The 18,311-nt window shown below is 34.4% G+C and overlaps 1 protein-coding gene across 1 annotated transcript; it reads right to left on the bottom strand.

Moving 5' to 3' along the window:
• Positions 1 to 2,714: 2,714 nt before the first annotated feature.
• Positions 2,715 to 4,435, bottom strand: LOC111383238 (E3 ubiquitin-protein ligase ATL6-like). Its single transcript, XM_023007319.1, has one exon. The coding sequence runs from the start codon at positions 4,275 to 4,277 to the stop codon at positions 3,045 to 3,047; it is 1,233 nt and encodes a 410-aa protein (XP_022863087.1). The 5' UTR covers positions 4,278 to 4,435; the 3' UTR covers positions 2,715 to 3,044.
• Positions 4,436 to 18,311: the final 13,876 nt, after the last annotated feature.

The raw sequence follows: 18,311 nt of genomic DNA, 5'->3' as shown, positions 1-18,311 counted from the left end.
TCGAAGTCTAGTAATGTCTGAGAATTTGTAATATCAACATTTGTTATTATATCTATGTCTGTTCTAAAAGGTATATCGTACTTTATGATATTTTTCTTCCTTTTTTCTAATTTATTTATGATACCTTGTATATCTTTTATGATTATTGATCTTACAATTCTTTTAACAAAATTTTCTAATAAGTTTTCTTCGAAACACTTTAATATTTCTTGTGATGCATATAATTGTTCTTGATATCTTATCTTATCAATTTCTTTTTCAAACTTAATTTCTTTTTTATTTTTAACAACCTTTTTTATATTATATGGTCCTCTCTTATATTTTGGGTTTTTCATTTTATAATTATTCATTAATAATTCTTTCAAAGTTTTAGAAAAATTACTTGTTAAATTTTTAAAGACTTAGATAGAAGATTTTTATTATGAAATATGTTGTTTTTAATATTTGTTTAAGGGTATTTTAGGTAGTTCCAAATGTTTAGAAAAGTCAAGAGCCATTTTGGAAAATGACCTCTCTTATTTGGGTCAATTTCATGTATTTCCCCATAGTTTGTGAAAGAGAGACCAATAACCTTTTTATTTTTTTCTTTTACTTTTTAAATTGCTAGTTTAGTCATCGTGGATCGATGGACTAGGCAATCAAGCTAAACAAAAGTACACAACTATGGTAAACCAATTCACAAATCGAGTCGACCTAGTTACAATCTAGTTTTTGGAAAGTCCAAAATCTGATGTATTTTGACATCGCTAGTTCAACATTTGATCTACTTTGACATCACTAAAAAAGTAAATTTATCTTTGATTTAAGACATGAGTTTATTATATACAACATTTGGTCCTTTTCTTTTTTCGGGTGAGGTGGTGGGTGGGAAGAGATAAGAAGTGTAATAGAATTAAATATATATACTATCCACTTCCATTGAAGATTAGAATAAGCATCAGATTATATTGACCGTCATTTTACTAAGTCCATCATTAAAACAATTTTAGATGCCGCCTTCTAGAATGTGTGAAATTCTTAAAAAGTCTATATACGTTTTTATTTTATTTCACGTCTCGATATTGAATACTTCCGAATTTTTTGGGGGTGCGTGAAAGAGAAGTACAAATTTGACTTTTTGAAAATTTGCTTCTTTTTAATCATTTGCTTATTTCTCTCTACATGAATATGGCTCAGTTTGAGCTTAATTTGTATATATATATATATATATTTTTTTTTTCAAAGAATGTGAGATTAAATGGTATGGAATTCAATACTTACGTGCAAAATTATTATATTGGACAACGTATTTTTGAGCATGATTTTTTTTTTTTTTAAATGGAGTACAATGAGGGTCTATGTATGATATTCTCATCTCAACCTTTATAATCCAAGAGAAAAGTTGCCCATCGTTAACATTTTCAACATTAGACTTGTTTTAGTTTTTAAAAAAAAAAAAAAAAAAGAAGTGTAATTAATTTCCTAAATTAATGTTTAAACACGAATTTTAATATTACCTAATTTAAATTTTAAATTTATGTTATCAAGTTCATCATAAAAACATAAATTTTGTATCTTGTAAAGTAAGAAAAATTAATGTGAAAATTAACAACGAATGTAACTTTTAATAATGTACATTGTTTTTCAAATTATATTTATACTTACATCCTATTTGATTCACATTAATTTATTTTATAGTTTGCTACATGACCAACACAATAAAATATTTTACACATTCTTTCAAAATAATACATATACTTACATATTGTTTGATTTTCATTAAATTATTTTATAGTTTGCTACATGATCATCAGAAGAAAATATTCTACCCATTCTCTCGAAATTTTTCCATACTTTTTAACTAAACTTTCTACTAATACAAACTATTCAAAACTCATTTTCTCTCCACTAAAGGGAATCAAACAGAGAGTTAAAAGTAAACAAATATATAAATAAATTGTGGATGAGGCCACTAGGCTAACTATTTGGTCCACTACTTGTACAAGACACCATTTAGACCACACGTTTGTAAATTTTTAATAGTGTACCTGGGATACCATTCCATTTGCACAAGAGCCCTTTTTTTTATTTTCATATTTTTTCCTAAGATACGAAGAACGTTACAATCAAAAGGAATTTTCTAATTTTTACTTTTCAAAAGGAGGAGTGTTAAATTCTTTTTCTTTTCTACAGAGATTAGGATATTGAATATTGGTGTGAGAAGAATGCTTCATATAAATAACTCACTTCTTGATCTTCGATCCATTAATCACTACGAATGCCTCGCATTCTTTTCATATACATCAAGAGTCCACTTTGATAATAATTCGATAGAATTATGACGCAACATGTAAAACGAATTTGCATTACAACTCTAATGACAATGAATATGTAAATTTATGGTCTGCTAAACTTTTAATGAATATTCATTTAAATAAGTTTGATAATAAAGACTCGTATAATTAGTTAAATAAATAGGAGGGTTCAAAAAAAAAAAAAAAATCACTAACAACATATACATAGTTTAAAATAACTTTCTCCAAATTGCGATTTTGAAGAGAGAGAGAGAGAGAGAGAGTAATCTTTTAAGTTTATTACAATTTTTATTTATTTTTTACTATATATTTCATGAAATCAATAACTTTTATCGACGGTAACAAACATAATTAGGGGCCATTAGAAAAGAAAGGAATCATAAGAAGATAAATATTCGAAATAAAATTACAATTTTGTGCTGAATAACAACTTCTGTTTCTATTGGACAAGAAGGCCATTGTAATGACAATCATACCCTTTACGAGGGTACATCCATTTGAAATAAAATTTACATAAAACCAGAAAACAAGAAGTCAAGAAAAAAATAATAATAATCTGCATACAAAAATATTTTACAATAGTTTATTTCTTAACGTTAAATATTCAACTCAAATTTGTGCAAAATATTTTGCTAAATGTGGATCCCAGCCTCCCTCGACTTTTGCAGTTAGGATGAAAGATACCTTTTCGCCAAAACTGACCATTAGCTACAAGCCGGGGATAAGGTCGAATAAGACCGGTTTACAAGTTTAAACCGGAGGCCGAACTGAGTCAGCCGAAACTAGATTAGTTTCATCAGCGGCCGTGGGCTCCAGACACTTGAAGGACGGCATTTTTACTGGCGTTCTGCCACTCCTGGAGGTGGATTCTTCGCTGCTTTCTGCCACTACTCTTGGTGATCTCATTGACAGTGCTCTCGAGAAAAAAGACGACGCCCTAGTGAAATTCCATCTATCTGATTTTACTTCCAGTTCTGGCCTTTCGATCCTCTGATAAAACCTCCCTCCCCTTCTTGAACTTCCTTCTCGAGGTAATGTTGTGGCACAACTTTTCGTCCTATTTAACATAGCCCGGCCAATAACCTCTTTCCTGACTTGTTCCGGCAATTTCAAAGTGAAGCGGTCAAGATTTTCTCCCGGAAGACCCAAGGACAGGGAGTGACCAGTAGAGTGTGATCTAAACTTAACTAGTCCAAACATTTTCGGCCTTCTTATGGACAACGACCTCGGTGGCCGGTTCGGGTATTGTAAACTCGAGTTCCGTTTCATCATTCTCGGTCTAGCAGCACCCTCTAGCCCTTCTGGCTGATTTTCATCCCTGCTTTCAACTTGGATAATAACTTGTTCCCCATTTCTTGAACTGTTGATTCTTTCAACATTTTCATTGCTCTCTTCATTAGCATTAATCTCCCCCGGTTCCTGTGTCTGCACATCGGTCGACAGAAGAACCAAATTAGCTCTACAAACGGGGCAAGTGACATGAGACTCGAGCCAGGCATCGACGCACTGAGCATGGAAGACATGATCGCACTTTGGTATCAAACGAATAGTTTCATCATCTTCAAATTCATTCAAACAAACAGCACACTCCAAGGCTCCTTTTCCAATCTTGTGATCCTTCACTTCTGAGTATGAGAAAGTGGGAAAAGTTTCTAAGATCGAAGCGTCGAGTCCACGCGCGGCAGCTGCACGACGGGATCGCATAGAAAGGGCTCGACGAACGCTTCCGGCGGCACCGGAAGTGTCAGAGCAGTGGCGGATGTAGATAGAAAAAAAACCTATGAAGAAAAGTGCTGCTATGAGGACGACTATGATAATCGCCATGGATGGACTGAACCTGGCATATGGGTACCCGTTGTTATCGTCACCGGGTGGAGTCGACTGAGCTCCAACCACGGCGATTTCTGGAAATAGAAAGAGGACGACAAGGGAGATAAAAACAGCAAACCCATGATGAAAAAAGCCTATGCCGGTGGTTTTCATTGGATCTAGAAAGATTTAGCATAAATTTTCTATTCTGGTGGAGGTTGGTGGTTGAAAGTGCGAGTGGGGTGTGTGCGCCGGAGACGGAGGAGGAATGACGGTGTGACTGAGGGGAAATAGAGTTTGGGAAGAATATGTATATATGAAGAGGGAGGGAGGGAGGGAGGGAGAGAGAGAGAGAGGCAGGAGGTGTCGTGAAATTCAAGGGAAACTGTCTTTAGGAAGCCCGACTGTTTGTTAGTTTTCCAAATTACCAATGGAACCTTCTATTAGTTTTCCTCAATTATTGTATTAAACATTTTATTTATTTGCGAATGTCGAAGTTGAATTCAAAGGTTGAGAATTTATTAGTTTGGGTGAAGGCTAAATAGCACAATATTTTTATCTTTCAATATTTTTGTGCAAAACGTTGTGTCTTTCTTTTTTGATAATTTCACCCTCACTTTCATATTTCATTATGAAAAAGGTCATTCCATCCACCTACTATCAAACGCTTCGTTAACTCCACAAAAATGCTAATTAGCATAAAACGTCTCCATGTTTTCAATATTTTTGTGCAAAAACATCCATAATTTTCATTTTACAGAGGTATAGATGTTTTACTCAACTTAGTTTTAAAAATATGGATATTTTTTCGCAAAGTATGTTAAGGATGACTACCACAAGTTCAATTTCATGCCAGAAAGAAAAAGAATAGGCCCCCTTCATCTTCTCTATTCATATGAGATGTGTCATTCTCCTCCGAAATCTGATGTGTTATTTACAATATCACATTTGTCATTGTTCTTATTTTACTTTTATTTACACTCTTAATAAGCACAAATGGGGACGAACATCTTCACTTTATCGACCACATATTCAATCTCTTTATCTATCGTTCCAAAATTTATGAGTAATTCAGTATTGCAGTAGACATTGTTCTTCTCAAGGTAAAATAAAGCATTCTTTACGTAATTTTTTTATTTTTATAATAGATTAATTATATAAATTATTTTCATATCACTTTTTAATCTTGAAAGTTAACTTTGAAGGCGAGAAGAAGGCCTTTGAAAAATTGGGTAAGACTATATTACCTTTGATTTTTAAAAAGAAAAATTATTTTTTTATTGAGTTAACGGGGTATTCGATGGTGGGTGGGTGGAAGGACCTTTTTTCCGCAATGAAAGGTGAAAGTAAGGATGAAATTATCAAAAATTCAAATCTGTAGACATTTTGCACAAAAATATTTAAAGGTAAAAACTTTTTGTGCTAATTAGCCTTATTAGGTTAATGGAACTTTTGACGGTAGATGGATGGAAGGACTTTTTTCTCAATGAAAGGTAAAAACGGGTGAGATTACCAAAAAATAAAATATAGTGACGTTTTACACAAAAATATTAAAAAGTGGGGACTTTTCGTACTAATTAGCCTTTAGGTAAAATACCAAGTCGGTATATGAAACTCTACTTTCACATAAAAGGTTCTTAAAGTTTGAAATATACCTTTTTTTCAAAAAATAAAAAAGAAAGTTTTTCAACTTAATTGCAAATATCCTATCAATTCTAGAGGGTGAACACAGTTGGATTTGGATGGTTTGAGACAAATTTTCAATTCAAACCATTTAAAGCTGTTTGAAATATTCCCAAACCAAACCAAACCACTACAATTTTTAAACCAAACCAATTTAAACCATTGTTTCTGTTTGGTTCGGTTTGAAACCACGGTTTAATAATGAAAATTCAATATATATCAAATAAGTTAAATAATAAATACTAGTCTAAAATTTCACGTTAAAACATAAATTGTATTATTAAAAGAATTACAAACCAAAGTTATATGATTATAATCATTACAATACAACAACATGATATAAATATTCTAAACTTGTAGTCAATACTAATGGCGTCCATTTGGAATTGTAATACACTATTCATTTTCTTCATAAATATAAAAAGAACCATATTGCATGTATCAAATTTTTTTACCTAATTCCTTATCGACTACTCACAATAGGAGGTGGGGATCACATTTTGAAATTTTTTTATTCACGCGGGTCCCACATGCATGTGAGAGGGGATAAACAATTCGGTACATCTTTTGATGTACAAATAGAATTATTCATATAAAATGATATAATGCATAAATTCATTGATTCTAGTTACTTGATATAAAATAACTAATAAAAGAAAATGAATAAAATAATTCAAATACAATAATACTTAGCTATTGTGACTTTTTGTGAATCATCAAATGATTCTACTCATCCCAATATTAGTGAATTATTTTAAGGGAGTCCAAGAATTATTAGAATAAAATGGCACAACTACCAATAAGAACATAGAAAAAAAATTACCAAAAAATAAAAGAATTTGGATAATATGACTTGAATTTAAGCAAAATTTGAGAAAATTATTAGTAGAAGAAAATGAAACGTAAAAGTTTGAACTAAAATCTAGATTTAATTGTCTGTTCAATTGTGATGGAGGATCGATGAATATGATTTAATAGCAGTTATTCAACACTTTATTCAATTTGAGGGTTTTACTTTCACAGTTGTGATGAATAATGTGTATTTGGATATTATTTAATTAATTAATTGAGATGCATAATTGTCGAATTGAGTTTAGTTGAATTTTGTCTAATATGGATGTATCATTTTAACTTAAATGTGTTATGTTTTAATAGAATTAAATAAAATTTAGACTAATTTTACTTTCAATTATTTTTTTATTTTTTGGTAAACAGCTTGACGGTTTAAAACGGTTTGCAAAGATTAAACTTAAACCAAACAACTTTGAAACCATTTGGTTTGGTTCGAAATCATAATGTTGACTGATCCACGTGGAATCAAATCAATGATTTCAGAAATGGTTTTGGTTCGATTTTGTGGTTCAATGGATTCATCGCTCAACCCTAATCAATCCCTCCATTTGTCTATATTGTTCAATATTTGACTAATCATCAAATGTAGAGAGTTAGACGTTCACAATTTCGGTGGGTTGCATCGTCTGTCGAGACATGGTGTTGGAGTTGAAGGGAAGATGGTCTGGTTGTAGGAGACAAAGAAGGTGGTGAGATGGTTGTAGATTGAATTTGATTATAACATTGGCGATAAATGTAATTATCCATAATCAACTAGGAAATGTGAATATTTATCTTTTCCTTGTTTCTGTTTTTCTTAATTCTTTTATTTTCATTGAGACGGATGTTGAGGTGGATATAGTTAATGTCTATGTAATGTTTGGGTCATGGAGACAAATCGAGGGATTAATAGAGTATGTGTTGTTATATTGTAGGACTAAAAGTTAGATTCCAATGTTTTGGAAACTTTATCGTGTAGTGTAAAGTTTATGAATCAGCTAGGTATTTAACCATCTACGAAAATATATTAACAATACATTTAATAGTCAATATAACATTAAAATTAATAGTTTATATCACGTCACATGACCCAAGCGCCTGGTTGCATTGTGCATCACTTCATTTTTATTTCTTGATTTGTACTGTTATATTGGGAGGCGGTAAGATCTTGATTTTCTATGTAATTAAGCTCCTGTTTGGTTCTAAATTTTTACTCAAAAAAATCAATTTTTGATCTTTTTTTACCTCTTCACTTATAGATAGAACCCACTTTTCTCTTTAACTGTCAAAATATTGATTCTCATAATCAATATCGAACAGGTCCTAATTGTCTTGTGGTTGAGAAGTTGAGTTGCTTTTTCCTACAATAAGCTTAAGAAAAATATAGTGGCTATATTTTATTTTCAGTACCATTGCTCAAGTAAAGGAACACGCTTCTAAGAATTGATTCGTATGGAATATCATGACTCAACAATAAATTATTGTTTAGAATCATAACTGTATAATGTTAATAACGCCTCCCATTTTTTTTTATAATAATTTTTGTTTTTAATGCCAGTGATAAGAGAATCTAGCAATTGCTATGTTCCGATTCTGATAGGTGATTTTGACATAGCATTTCCATGATAATACCTTGTCATTCAGACCATTATATTGTAGAACAAGAGCACTGGCGGAGACACAGTGTTTCGACGAATCAAAACACACGCATACAACGTTTTGTTCTCTTTGTATCCGAATGTTTTGTTTCAATATAAGTCCTTAGCTGTAGGTCTCTAAGTCGTACATGATGTGTTATTCTACCTGAGTTCGCACGGTGTAGTTGTATAATTACTTTCATATGATGGTCTGGGAATACCCGGTGTATTTGTAATTAAGTTTTGATCAATATATTTCACATTTACCGATAAAAAAAAGAGCAGTGGCGGAGGCACATTAGGGCAAGGGGACCCTCTTTGCAAAATTTTCACTGATTTTTATGCTTGTGATTCAGAAGAAAAAAGAAGAAGAAAGAAGACTTTCTCTAGAGAAGATTAAGGAAGGTACCTTTCAAATTGTGATGCATAAAATAGTAATTGAAGATTGATAGCCTTCGATGCAATTAAAAAGTCTTCAATGCCGCAATATAAAAGTGTCAATAAAATCACAATAAAGGAATATTGGGAACTATAAAAAAGGGTTCGTTAGAACTTGTAATTACAGGGTGAATACATTGTTAATTTGAAGTAGAACATGGAAAGTAAAACTATGGAGTTTTGATGAGTTGAGAGCTATACAACAGTAAATCAACTCCTCTGTTTGAGCCCAATCTTGAACTCCCACATTCTGTATCACTTCAAGTATTGATTCTCCAATATCCCAGAATGGATCTGTGGAGTACTTCACTGCACAGATGCAATAATAAATACCCCATTAACATCATCCAGCAAATAATGTTCCAGGCAATAGGCATGGGATTTCTCAATTTACTCTTTGGATATAAGGGTTTTAGACAAATAATAAATAAAAACCAAGTTTCTAGAAGATGAAGAAATGAATACACATTGGTCTTTTCCTTTTTTTGATGACAGGGATACCCACAGTCGCTACCATTCAGGTGCGCACTGCAGTAAATCCGCAAGCTGACGCAATAGCCTACAAACCACACCAACCAGGTAAACCGTACTAAGCAAGCTCGGTGCAACAAACTCGATTGAGAAAGTGTTGGTAGGAGAATCAAACTCGTGATCAAAGGCCTTCGCGTTCACCTACTCTACCAACTCAGTCACCCCATGAGGGGCCACATTGGTCTTTTCCTTATTAGCTGGAGTAGAGGTTTGTGTGTTTGGCTTTATTAGTTGATTTAGTAAAACTTTGTTAAATATATAATCTTTATTGCAAATTTTTATTTACATGGTATTCGATTCAATGCCAACAGTTATGGAGAGATTTTTTAAAAGGAAATCTTCAATTTCTATTGAAGGTCAAAATATTGACAGAAAGAAATCTAGCAATGTTCATGTGATTGTTCAAGATGAAAGGGATATTCAAGTTAAAAGTGATTGGGATCGAAAGTAATAACTAGGGTGAAAGTGATGTTGGCCATGAAAATTATTTAGGATGAAAGTGAAGTTGTCCGAGATGAAAATGATGTTGTTCGGGATGAAATAAATGTTCAAGGTAAAATTGATGTTACAAAACTTCCTACAGAGGACTACGAATTCCAATTATGGAATATCATTTTAATGTTCGAGATGAAGTTCAAAGAACATATATACAAATGGGTCCTTGTCAGCCTCTCAAGCATAAATTTTCATAGATAAAATATGGAAAATCTTCATTGACGCATTTTCAATCTTCTTGGTTGGAGTATATCATAGTAAAGATGGTGCATTTTGCTTTTACTGTTATCTTTTTAAATCAGTTGTGGAACGAAGAGGTGATGACACTTTTGTTGAGTGAGGATTCTCAAATTGGAAAAGGAAAGAAAAACTTCAAGAGCACGTTAGAAATCACAATAATGCACACAATAAAGCTCAGATCAAGTGAGAAGCTTTTATAAATCAAGAAAAAAAATATTCAGGCAATTTTCTTGAAACAACCACGACAATCATGACATGACTATTGAATTCGCTTGGGTGCATCAGTTGATTGTGTTAGGTTTGTTCAAAGACAAGGACTTATATTTCATGGACATGATGAATCTGAAGATAGTTTGGCTTAGGTTTCAATCTTTGCAAATCGTTTATCAAAACAAATTGAACATAAATTCGTCTAAATTTTATTTAACCCAATTAAAACATAACACATTCCAGTTAAAAAGATACATCCATATTAAACATAATTCAATTAAACTCAATTCAACTAATATGCATATCAATTAATTAATTAAATCATATCCAAATACACATCACTCATCACAACTATGAGTGTAAAACCCTCAAATTAGGTAAAGTGTCGAATAACTGCAGCTAAACCATATTCATCGATCATCCAATAAAATTGAATAGACAATTAAATCTAAATTTTAATTCAAACCGGTACATTTCATTTTCTTCTACTAATAATTTTTTCAAAATTTGCCCAGGTCAAGCCATATTATCTAAATTCTATTTTTTTTTGTAATTTTTCTCTGTTTTATTGGTAGTTATGCTGCTATGTTCTAATAATTGTCGGTTTCCTTAAAGTAATTTGCTAATATTTGGATGGAATGAAGTATTGGATGATTCACAAAAAGTCATAGTAGCTAGGTATTATTATATTTGAATTTTTTGAGTGAATTGTCCAAATGGTCACTGAATTTTGCAAAGGGTTTCCAAAGAGTCACCAAACTTTAAATATCACCTAAATGGTCACTGAACTTTGAAAAGATTTCCAAAGGGTCACTGAATTCAGTGACATCGTGAAAACCTTTTGTAAAGTTCAGTGACTAGTTAGGTAATCTTCTACAAAGTTCAGTGACTATTTAGGTAACCTTTTGCAATTTTCTTCTCATCTTTTCATTTAATAGACAATTCTTGGCCAAATTCATTATGATGACATCATTTGGAGTAGAGTTAGATAATGAAGTTCTGAGCGTTTCATATGAATCCGATAATGAACCAACAACCATATCATCAAAGTTAATACCTATTCCAGCTAGCTGATTAATAATTCCTTAGACAGCATTCGTTGAAGGAGTCCTGTCTTGACATCTCAATGTCATCATCTGCTTGATTAGAAACATTTTATTATTTCTAGTTTTTTTAGTATATAGCTGTTCAAGCTTACTTCATAGAGTAAGAGTACGTGTCTCCCTACTAACATAGTTTAAAACATTATCATCTACTCATTCTCTAATATATCCACAGACTTGTTGATGCAGCAGCCTCCATTCTTCATTTGATTTGTTATTCGGTTTTTCAGATGCAAATGCTGGTAGGTAAAAATGTTTCAAATAAAGAGATCCTCCATTTTCCTTTCCATATGTGATAATTTAAGCCGATCACATTAATCATTTACTCAAATTCGCTTCCATAATCTAAAACCCATATCTGAGACCGGGCTCTGATACCATTTATCTGGAGAGATGTTAAAGATCTGATCTTCACCATATAGATTGTAGCTCTTTATCTTGTGAAAATTACTTATTTCAAAATAACATCTATTTTATTGTGGAAACAAGTAATGTTTTACCTTTTAGTCTAGTAAAAAACATCGGAGTTCTATCCTTAGAAGTAGCTGTCTTCTTGGAAGTGGATTTCAATACCTTTCCTTGTAGTTGGAGAATCGATAAAATAAAATAAGATAGTGATATGAACAAGAGGAAAATGGGATGTAAAATAGACTTGGTCATAAATTTTCCAAAAACTCTCTCTCTCTCTCTTTCACACACACACACACGAAATTGTATGAGGTACATTTGATTGGAGAAATTTATATAATTAATTCAAAACAACCTCTTATGCCAGATTATCTTATTTAATATATAAAATACAAATAAAAATATATTTCTTCTTTGATTATTTAATAATGTGAAATCTGCATATTATATCTATACATTTTCTTTGAAGCATTCAATTCTTAGCCTATATTTGTTTGGCTCATATTTATAAATATTCAAACAACTTTTTATCCGTAAGTATTACTGACTTTTGTACTACTTATTTCTATATATTTATGCTCCCGAGTCATATCCCAGTGGTACAAAGGATAAAAGTGAGGTAGTTTCAGTTTTGCTGACAGTCACAGTGCGAGGGTACGATTCCTGAGATAGAGAATTGAACTCTTTGTGAGTATCAGTGTACGGATAAACACTTGTTTCCTGGCCTGTTGGGGCACATCCCTCAATTTACCTCCCTCACAATACTCTAAGGAAGGGGAGGTGGGGGCCCTTAAGGTTGGGATTCAACCTTTATTTCCATATATTTATAAACAAAATTATTTATAAAACCTTCCCAAAAAATGCTTTCTAGTCTTTTGCATTGTATATTTGATACATTGTTAGGTTTTATGGAAATAACTATGTTATAATTTGAAAAAATTATTTTATAATAATAAATTAAAATCATAATTATGCTAATTGTAGCTTTTTATGATACAACAAGATGATTAGTAGTTAAAGTTCAATCATACATATATTGATCAACATTTAGATTTTGTAATTTATTCTCGGAGTTAACAACGTGGCCAAAGCACATCATTATCGAATTAGAAATATTAACATATTAATGATTTTTTTTGTAATGGGGCATTTTATTATGTTCTGCTGTCGATGTTATTAATGAAGCATGTTTGGATCTTAAGCCTTCCCAAACGTGCTCCATTATATTTCTCTCACCGTTTCTATAATTACCAGATATTTCATTAACCCAATTTATTTTCATGCTGACGTCAATTTTAAATGATTTCATTTTTGTTTACGGCGAATCTGTTAGCATAATTTTTTTCTATGGGGCGAGGGGGGAATGAACGCAAGTGTTTATAGATGTTATGATAGTGTTTATTGAAAAATTCTACTTGTACATAATTATTGTAAATAATGATATTCATAATGTGATGTGACAATCATCCGGTTGTTAATGTGCAAATGTGATATTTGAATTAAAAGTTGGATCGAGTGCCACGTGTAATTATGGATATCATTATGTAGACAATTATGTACATGTAACACTTTCCGTGTTTATTAGTTATTACTGTGAAGAATTAGGAAGCTTCCTTTACACATTGATACTACGTACGGTTTAGTGTTATTTGCATTTTTTTCTTGACATCTATGAAAAAGATTGCAGTCATGTTTGAAATGACGCCAGACAACTCGATTGTGCTCGATTTTATGTTGATAATAGAGCAGCATTTGTCTGTAATTCTTTGTACAATGGAGACAAAAATTAATTCTAGAGAGAATTGTGTTTCCCAGTGCCTGGTTTGGACGATTTTAGAATTCGAAAATTTGAGATTTTGGTGATGTTGAATGGATCGTGGGTGATGCTACCAAAAATCGTACCTGCTGATTTTCCAAGCTTGATGACTGGTGAGGAGCACGAACGTGATCTTCCGATACCTGAAACAAAGGCAACGAGGTGTGTTCTCGTCGCCCCTCCGATGCTTAAGTCAGAAAGGGAAATATATGCGTGAGGCTATGTGCTGAAGAACAATGTAAAACGTACCTGAATAATGGTTCAAGGTTCTGTATTTATAGTGGCAAGTGACATTCTCCTAATTGGACTCAACTAGCTAGATGTCATCATCTGTTGGAGTCCTGAATGGTTGAGGAGTTGGTTGAATTCCAGAATTATACGTGAGATAGGATTCTTCTGGGAGTTAAGATTCCTAATTGCGTAGGAATTCTAAAGGGTTAACAATCGTCAGTAGCGAGGGAGAGCACATTCTCGAGGACTATGCCCGAGGTCATATGGTTGCAATATGTGAAGCAGCATGGAGCTGTGGTCGGGCACAGTGTCCCGAGGATGAACATGCTCGAGGACATCGCATATGAATTTACAACTTTATCAAAACTAGTCCTCGGGATAATTGATCGGGGATATTGGAAAAATGTCACCCTCAACCACCAACGTCTATAAATACAAGACCTAGTCCCATTATTCAGGTATGTTTCTACAATACAATTACAATAAATACTTTTACATAATTTCCCCGTCTGACTTAAGCATCGGAGGGGCGACGAAAGCACACCTCGTCGCCTTTGTTTCAGGTACTGGAAGGTTTCGTTCGTGCTCGACCTCAGTCCTCAATCTTGAAAAATCACAAGTACAATTTTTGGTATCATCATTGGCGCCGTCTGTGGGAAGCGATACATTAACCATATTTTTACCACATCCAAAAATTCATCGAAAGTGATAAATTTTTCGAGCAGTTTCTCTCCCACAAAAAGACAATAACCAAAGAAGGAATGAAAATAGCTATTAGAAAGAGAACATTTTTTGGGCAAGCACAAGGATTATTCGAGCAGTTCTCTCTACCCACAGAGAAGTTGGCCACTAGAATGAAGAAAAAATGGCTATTACTGACAAAAGGTTGAAAAAATATCTAGATTTGGTCCATGAAAGGGGTGATTTGCAACTTGAACAATCTGCCAATCAAAATTGAAAAGATGATGGAGGCCGTTATAATCTTTGTGCTGGAGCACTTGATAAAAATTTGCAAAACGGGGTGTCATGGTAGAGCCTTTTTCTTTCCAACTTGATTCTTTTTCAAACAAACAAAGGAAAGGACAAAAAGAAGAAAGTTCTATTCAAAGATTTGGCTTTAAAAGTTGGTATTTCAGAAAGATCTTTGGCAGGGAGTTGTAGCTATTGGCATCCCCATTAAAATAATCCCAAAAAGCTCAAAAATTACGGCAACCGAAATACGTGCGATCTCTTTCAGGTACAATCTTCTCAGAACCATGAGGTTGCATGCCAAACATTTGATAAAATGTCTCGCTCAAAATTGGAGGCTCTCGCGACTTAAATGTTATAACGAGGCAACCCCAAACCAAGACCCTTGAGGCAGTTGCAGGCTTTCAACTAATTATCTTTTGGCACATGAACATGATTTTGAAGGAAATATGGTCTTTCTTTCGAGCAGTGGAAAGGAAGGCAATGAGGAATCAATACTATGACAAGTGGCCTCCGATGACGGAAGTGGCGAGTGTCGAAGAATTGGCCCACAATCATCGCTTTGAGCATAGGATCATAGAATAATTTCGTTTCATTAACAAGAATTGTGTTGCAAACTCGTTTACCTGTCAGATGCTCGATCAAATGCTTAAGTCAGAAATTCCCTCATTTTTATGGTTGCAGTAACTACGCAATATTTTACAACCTCCGACAAAGGTCATCGAGGCAGCCGCTGACAAGAATGCCACCCGCAGCCCACCACAGACTTTGACGACAACTCCGCACTTCATAGTTGGGGTTTCTTTGGTGAAATTTCAAAGATCATGATAAGTCTTCAAGAATAATTTGAGACATGGATCTTTAAGCAATGCATTTGATGAAATAAGGTAGCCCCACTTTCGGCAACACCCATGTTTGCCTGCACTTTGGGCACTAGACTAGCTGAGGAAGTGGACTCTTCCGTGGCATACAATTAACGTGAACAACTTATAAAAAGGGGAGTGATCAATCTTAATTATTTTTCTTTCATTCTTATTCTTACCTCTTCAATCTTCACGCCTACAATTTCTTTTGCTCAAGTCAAACTAGTTTGCATTTATCTAACAGGGGGAAAGTAGAATTTCAACTGATATTTGCCATTCATTCTGTGAATATTTGTACTTGGAACTCACTTTGTTTGGTTGCTAGCCACTACAACACTCTTAAATAACAATTGTGATTCAGTCAAATATGAAGTGTAGGCTAAATGCAGAAATGCTTAACAAATAACAAGTCAATATCCACTTAGCCGATTTAGAATGATGTTGTGCATTTGGTGGCTCTAATAAAGAAAATAAGTAAAATTTCTAGTAACAAGAATTCTCAAAGAAACTTTGATACTTATGAAGGATTTAATGCTTAGAGTTCTTGAATATGTTTAAATAGCTTCAACAAACCTGCATTCATTTGTTATATACTTATCAATAGTTGAACCTAATTGAATTATTTGCTGTACGAAGCTCTTCTACCTTTGCATACTTGCTGATTTTATGATACTAATGTCCAGCTTTGGAAACAAAAATAAAGTGATAGAAGGAGTTGAAATCTGTGGTATATTTCATGCATTGGATTGGCTGGGAAAGTTAAAAACTATGACTACACACTACATGTGATGATGGAGTGCCTTTCACTCATGGGTTGTCAATCACAGCTTTTATAGACTTTTTGCTTGGTCAGGAAATCAAGACTATACTAAGTGTTCAACAAAATTTTCAGTTGGGATTTCTCTTATTTAGAGCTCCTTCTAATCATCATATTTATTATTCGACGACCTTGCATTGTTGAAGACCAGCTAAGCTCATGATTCTCCTATTTATTGAAGGCGAGCCTTAGCTCATGGTTTTCTTATTATCGAAGGCAACCCTCAGCTCGTGGTTTTCTTATTATCGAAGGCGAGCCTTAGCTCATGTCTTTCTCATTATTGAAGTCAAGCCCTGCTCCGCGTAGGCACACAAAGCCCTGCTCCGTGCAGGCACCTCAAAGCCCTGCTCCGTGCAGGCACCCCAAAGCCCTGTTAAGAGCAGGCATCACAAAGCCCTGCTCCGCGCAGGCACACAAAGCCCTGTTCCGTGCAGGCACCTCAAAGCCCTACTCCGTGTAGGCACCACAAAGCCCTGCTTCGCGCAGACACCTAAAGCCCTGCTCCGAGCAGGCACACCAAAGCCCTATTAAGAGCAGGCATCACAAAGCCCTGCCCCGGGCAGGCACACCAAAGCCCTGTCAAGAGCAGGCACCACAAAGCCCTGTCCCGCGCAGGCACCAAAAGCCCTGTGACAAGCAGGCACATTAAAGCCCTGCCTTGAGCAGGCACATCAAAGTCCTGCCCCAAGTAGGCACCTCAAAACCCTGCCCAAGCAGGCACCAAAGCCCTGGTCACAAGCAGGCACATCAAAAGCCTTGTCTCTCGCAAGCACCAAAGCCCTGTCCCGTGCAGGCATCTAAGTCTTGTCCCGCGCAAGCACAAAAGCCTTGTCCATCGCAGGCATCAAAGCCTTACCCCACGCAAGCACAAAAACCCAGCCACAAGAGCTTGGGATATTATTTCACATTGAACTCGGGCTATGTTCTGGAGCTCAAATTATTGTCAAACCCCAGCCAACAAGCTTGAGATAAATATATTCATAATAGGATTGAGCTTCCACTTAGCCTCCTATATAAAACTTTGTCTATTCGTCAAACTCATTACTTCCAAAACTTTTAACAAAGCTCGAGGTCGAGCTCGTTCTTTTCAACTTCTAAACAAGGTAGAGGTCAAGCTCTTTCACTTCAAGTACTGATAAAGCTTGAGGTTGAGCTCATTCATGCCAGATTCTTTTACAAGGTCGAAGTCGATCTCGGTTCTCTCAAAAATTTCAACAAGGGCAGGATCAAGTCCTTTCTTTCAAAATTTCTAATAAGCCTTAAGATCGAGTTCATTGCTTTCAAGTTTTAAATAGTCAATACTTGCTATCCTAGACCTATGTGCTCGGGGGCCTATCGACTCGACATGAGCATGTCTATTTTAGAACTTAATATACTTATGCATCTCATGCCAGAAACTCCCACATTGCGCATGAGCTCCTGACATGGATGCACGGGGGCCTATGATGTGTACAAAAATTATAGCCCGACCCCGAACTTTCAAGCATGGCCCAAGGTAAATACCTCGACCACTCTCATCTCCAAATATCCTTTAAAATGTGGTCGGGCCTCTCATAGGTCGGACCTAATAATCGGGTCCTACTAAGGTCGGGTCCACATGCCAAAATATTGTCCTCTTCTCGAGTCTCTTGCGAGTTTTAGTGCTCCTATGACTCAACTGTTTATCATTATCTAAATACTAAACGTATTACAATTCATGCCAAACCTAAAGTGGTAATTGTGATATAACTCAATCACTGTACAAGATAAAGATTACAGGTGGTTGAATCCTGATACAACTCAACCACTGACATCTATAAATACAGGACTCAGCTCCATTATTCAGGTATGTCTTTACAATACAATTACAGCACATACTTTTACACAATTTCCCTCTCTGACTTAAGCATCGGAGGGGCGACGAGCACACACCTCGTTGCCTTTGTTTCAGGTACCG

This window comes from Olea europaea, unplaced genomic scaffold (genome assembly GCF_002742605.1).
Source record: "Olea europaea var. sylvestris unplaced genomic scaffold, O_europaea_v1 scaffold2638, whole genome shotgun sequence".
Classification (NCBI taxonomy): Eukaryota; Viridiplantae; Streptophyta; class Magnoliopsida; order Lamiales; family Oleaceae; genus Olea; species Olea europaea.
The sequence above is the reverse complement of the archived record's forward strand: the minus strand, read 5'-3'. Positions and strand labels throughout refer to the sequence as shown.

Coding starts and splice junctions, on each gene's coding strand:
- LOC111383238 (XM_023007319.1), bottom strand. CDS start 4,277: ATGAAAACCACCGGCATAGGCTTTTTTCATCATGGGTTTGCTGTTTTT.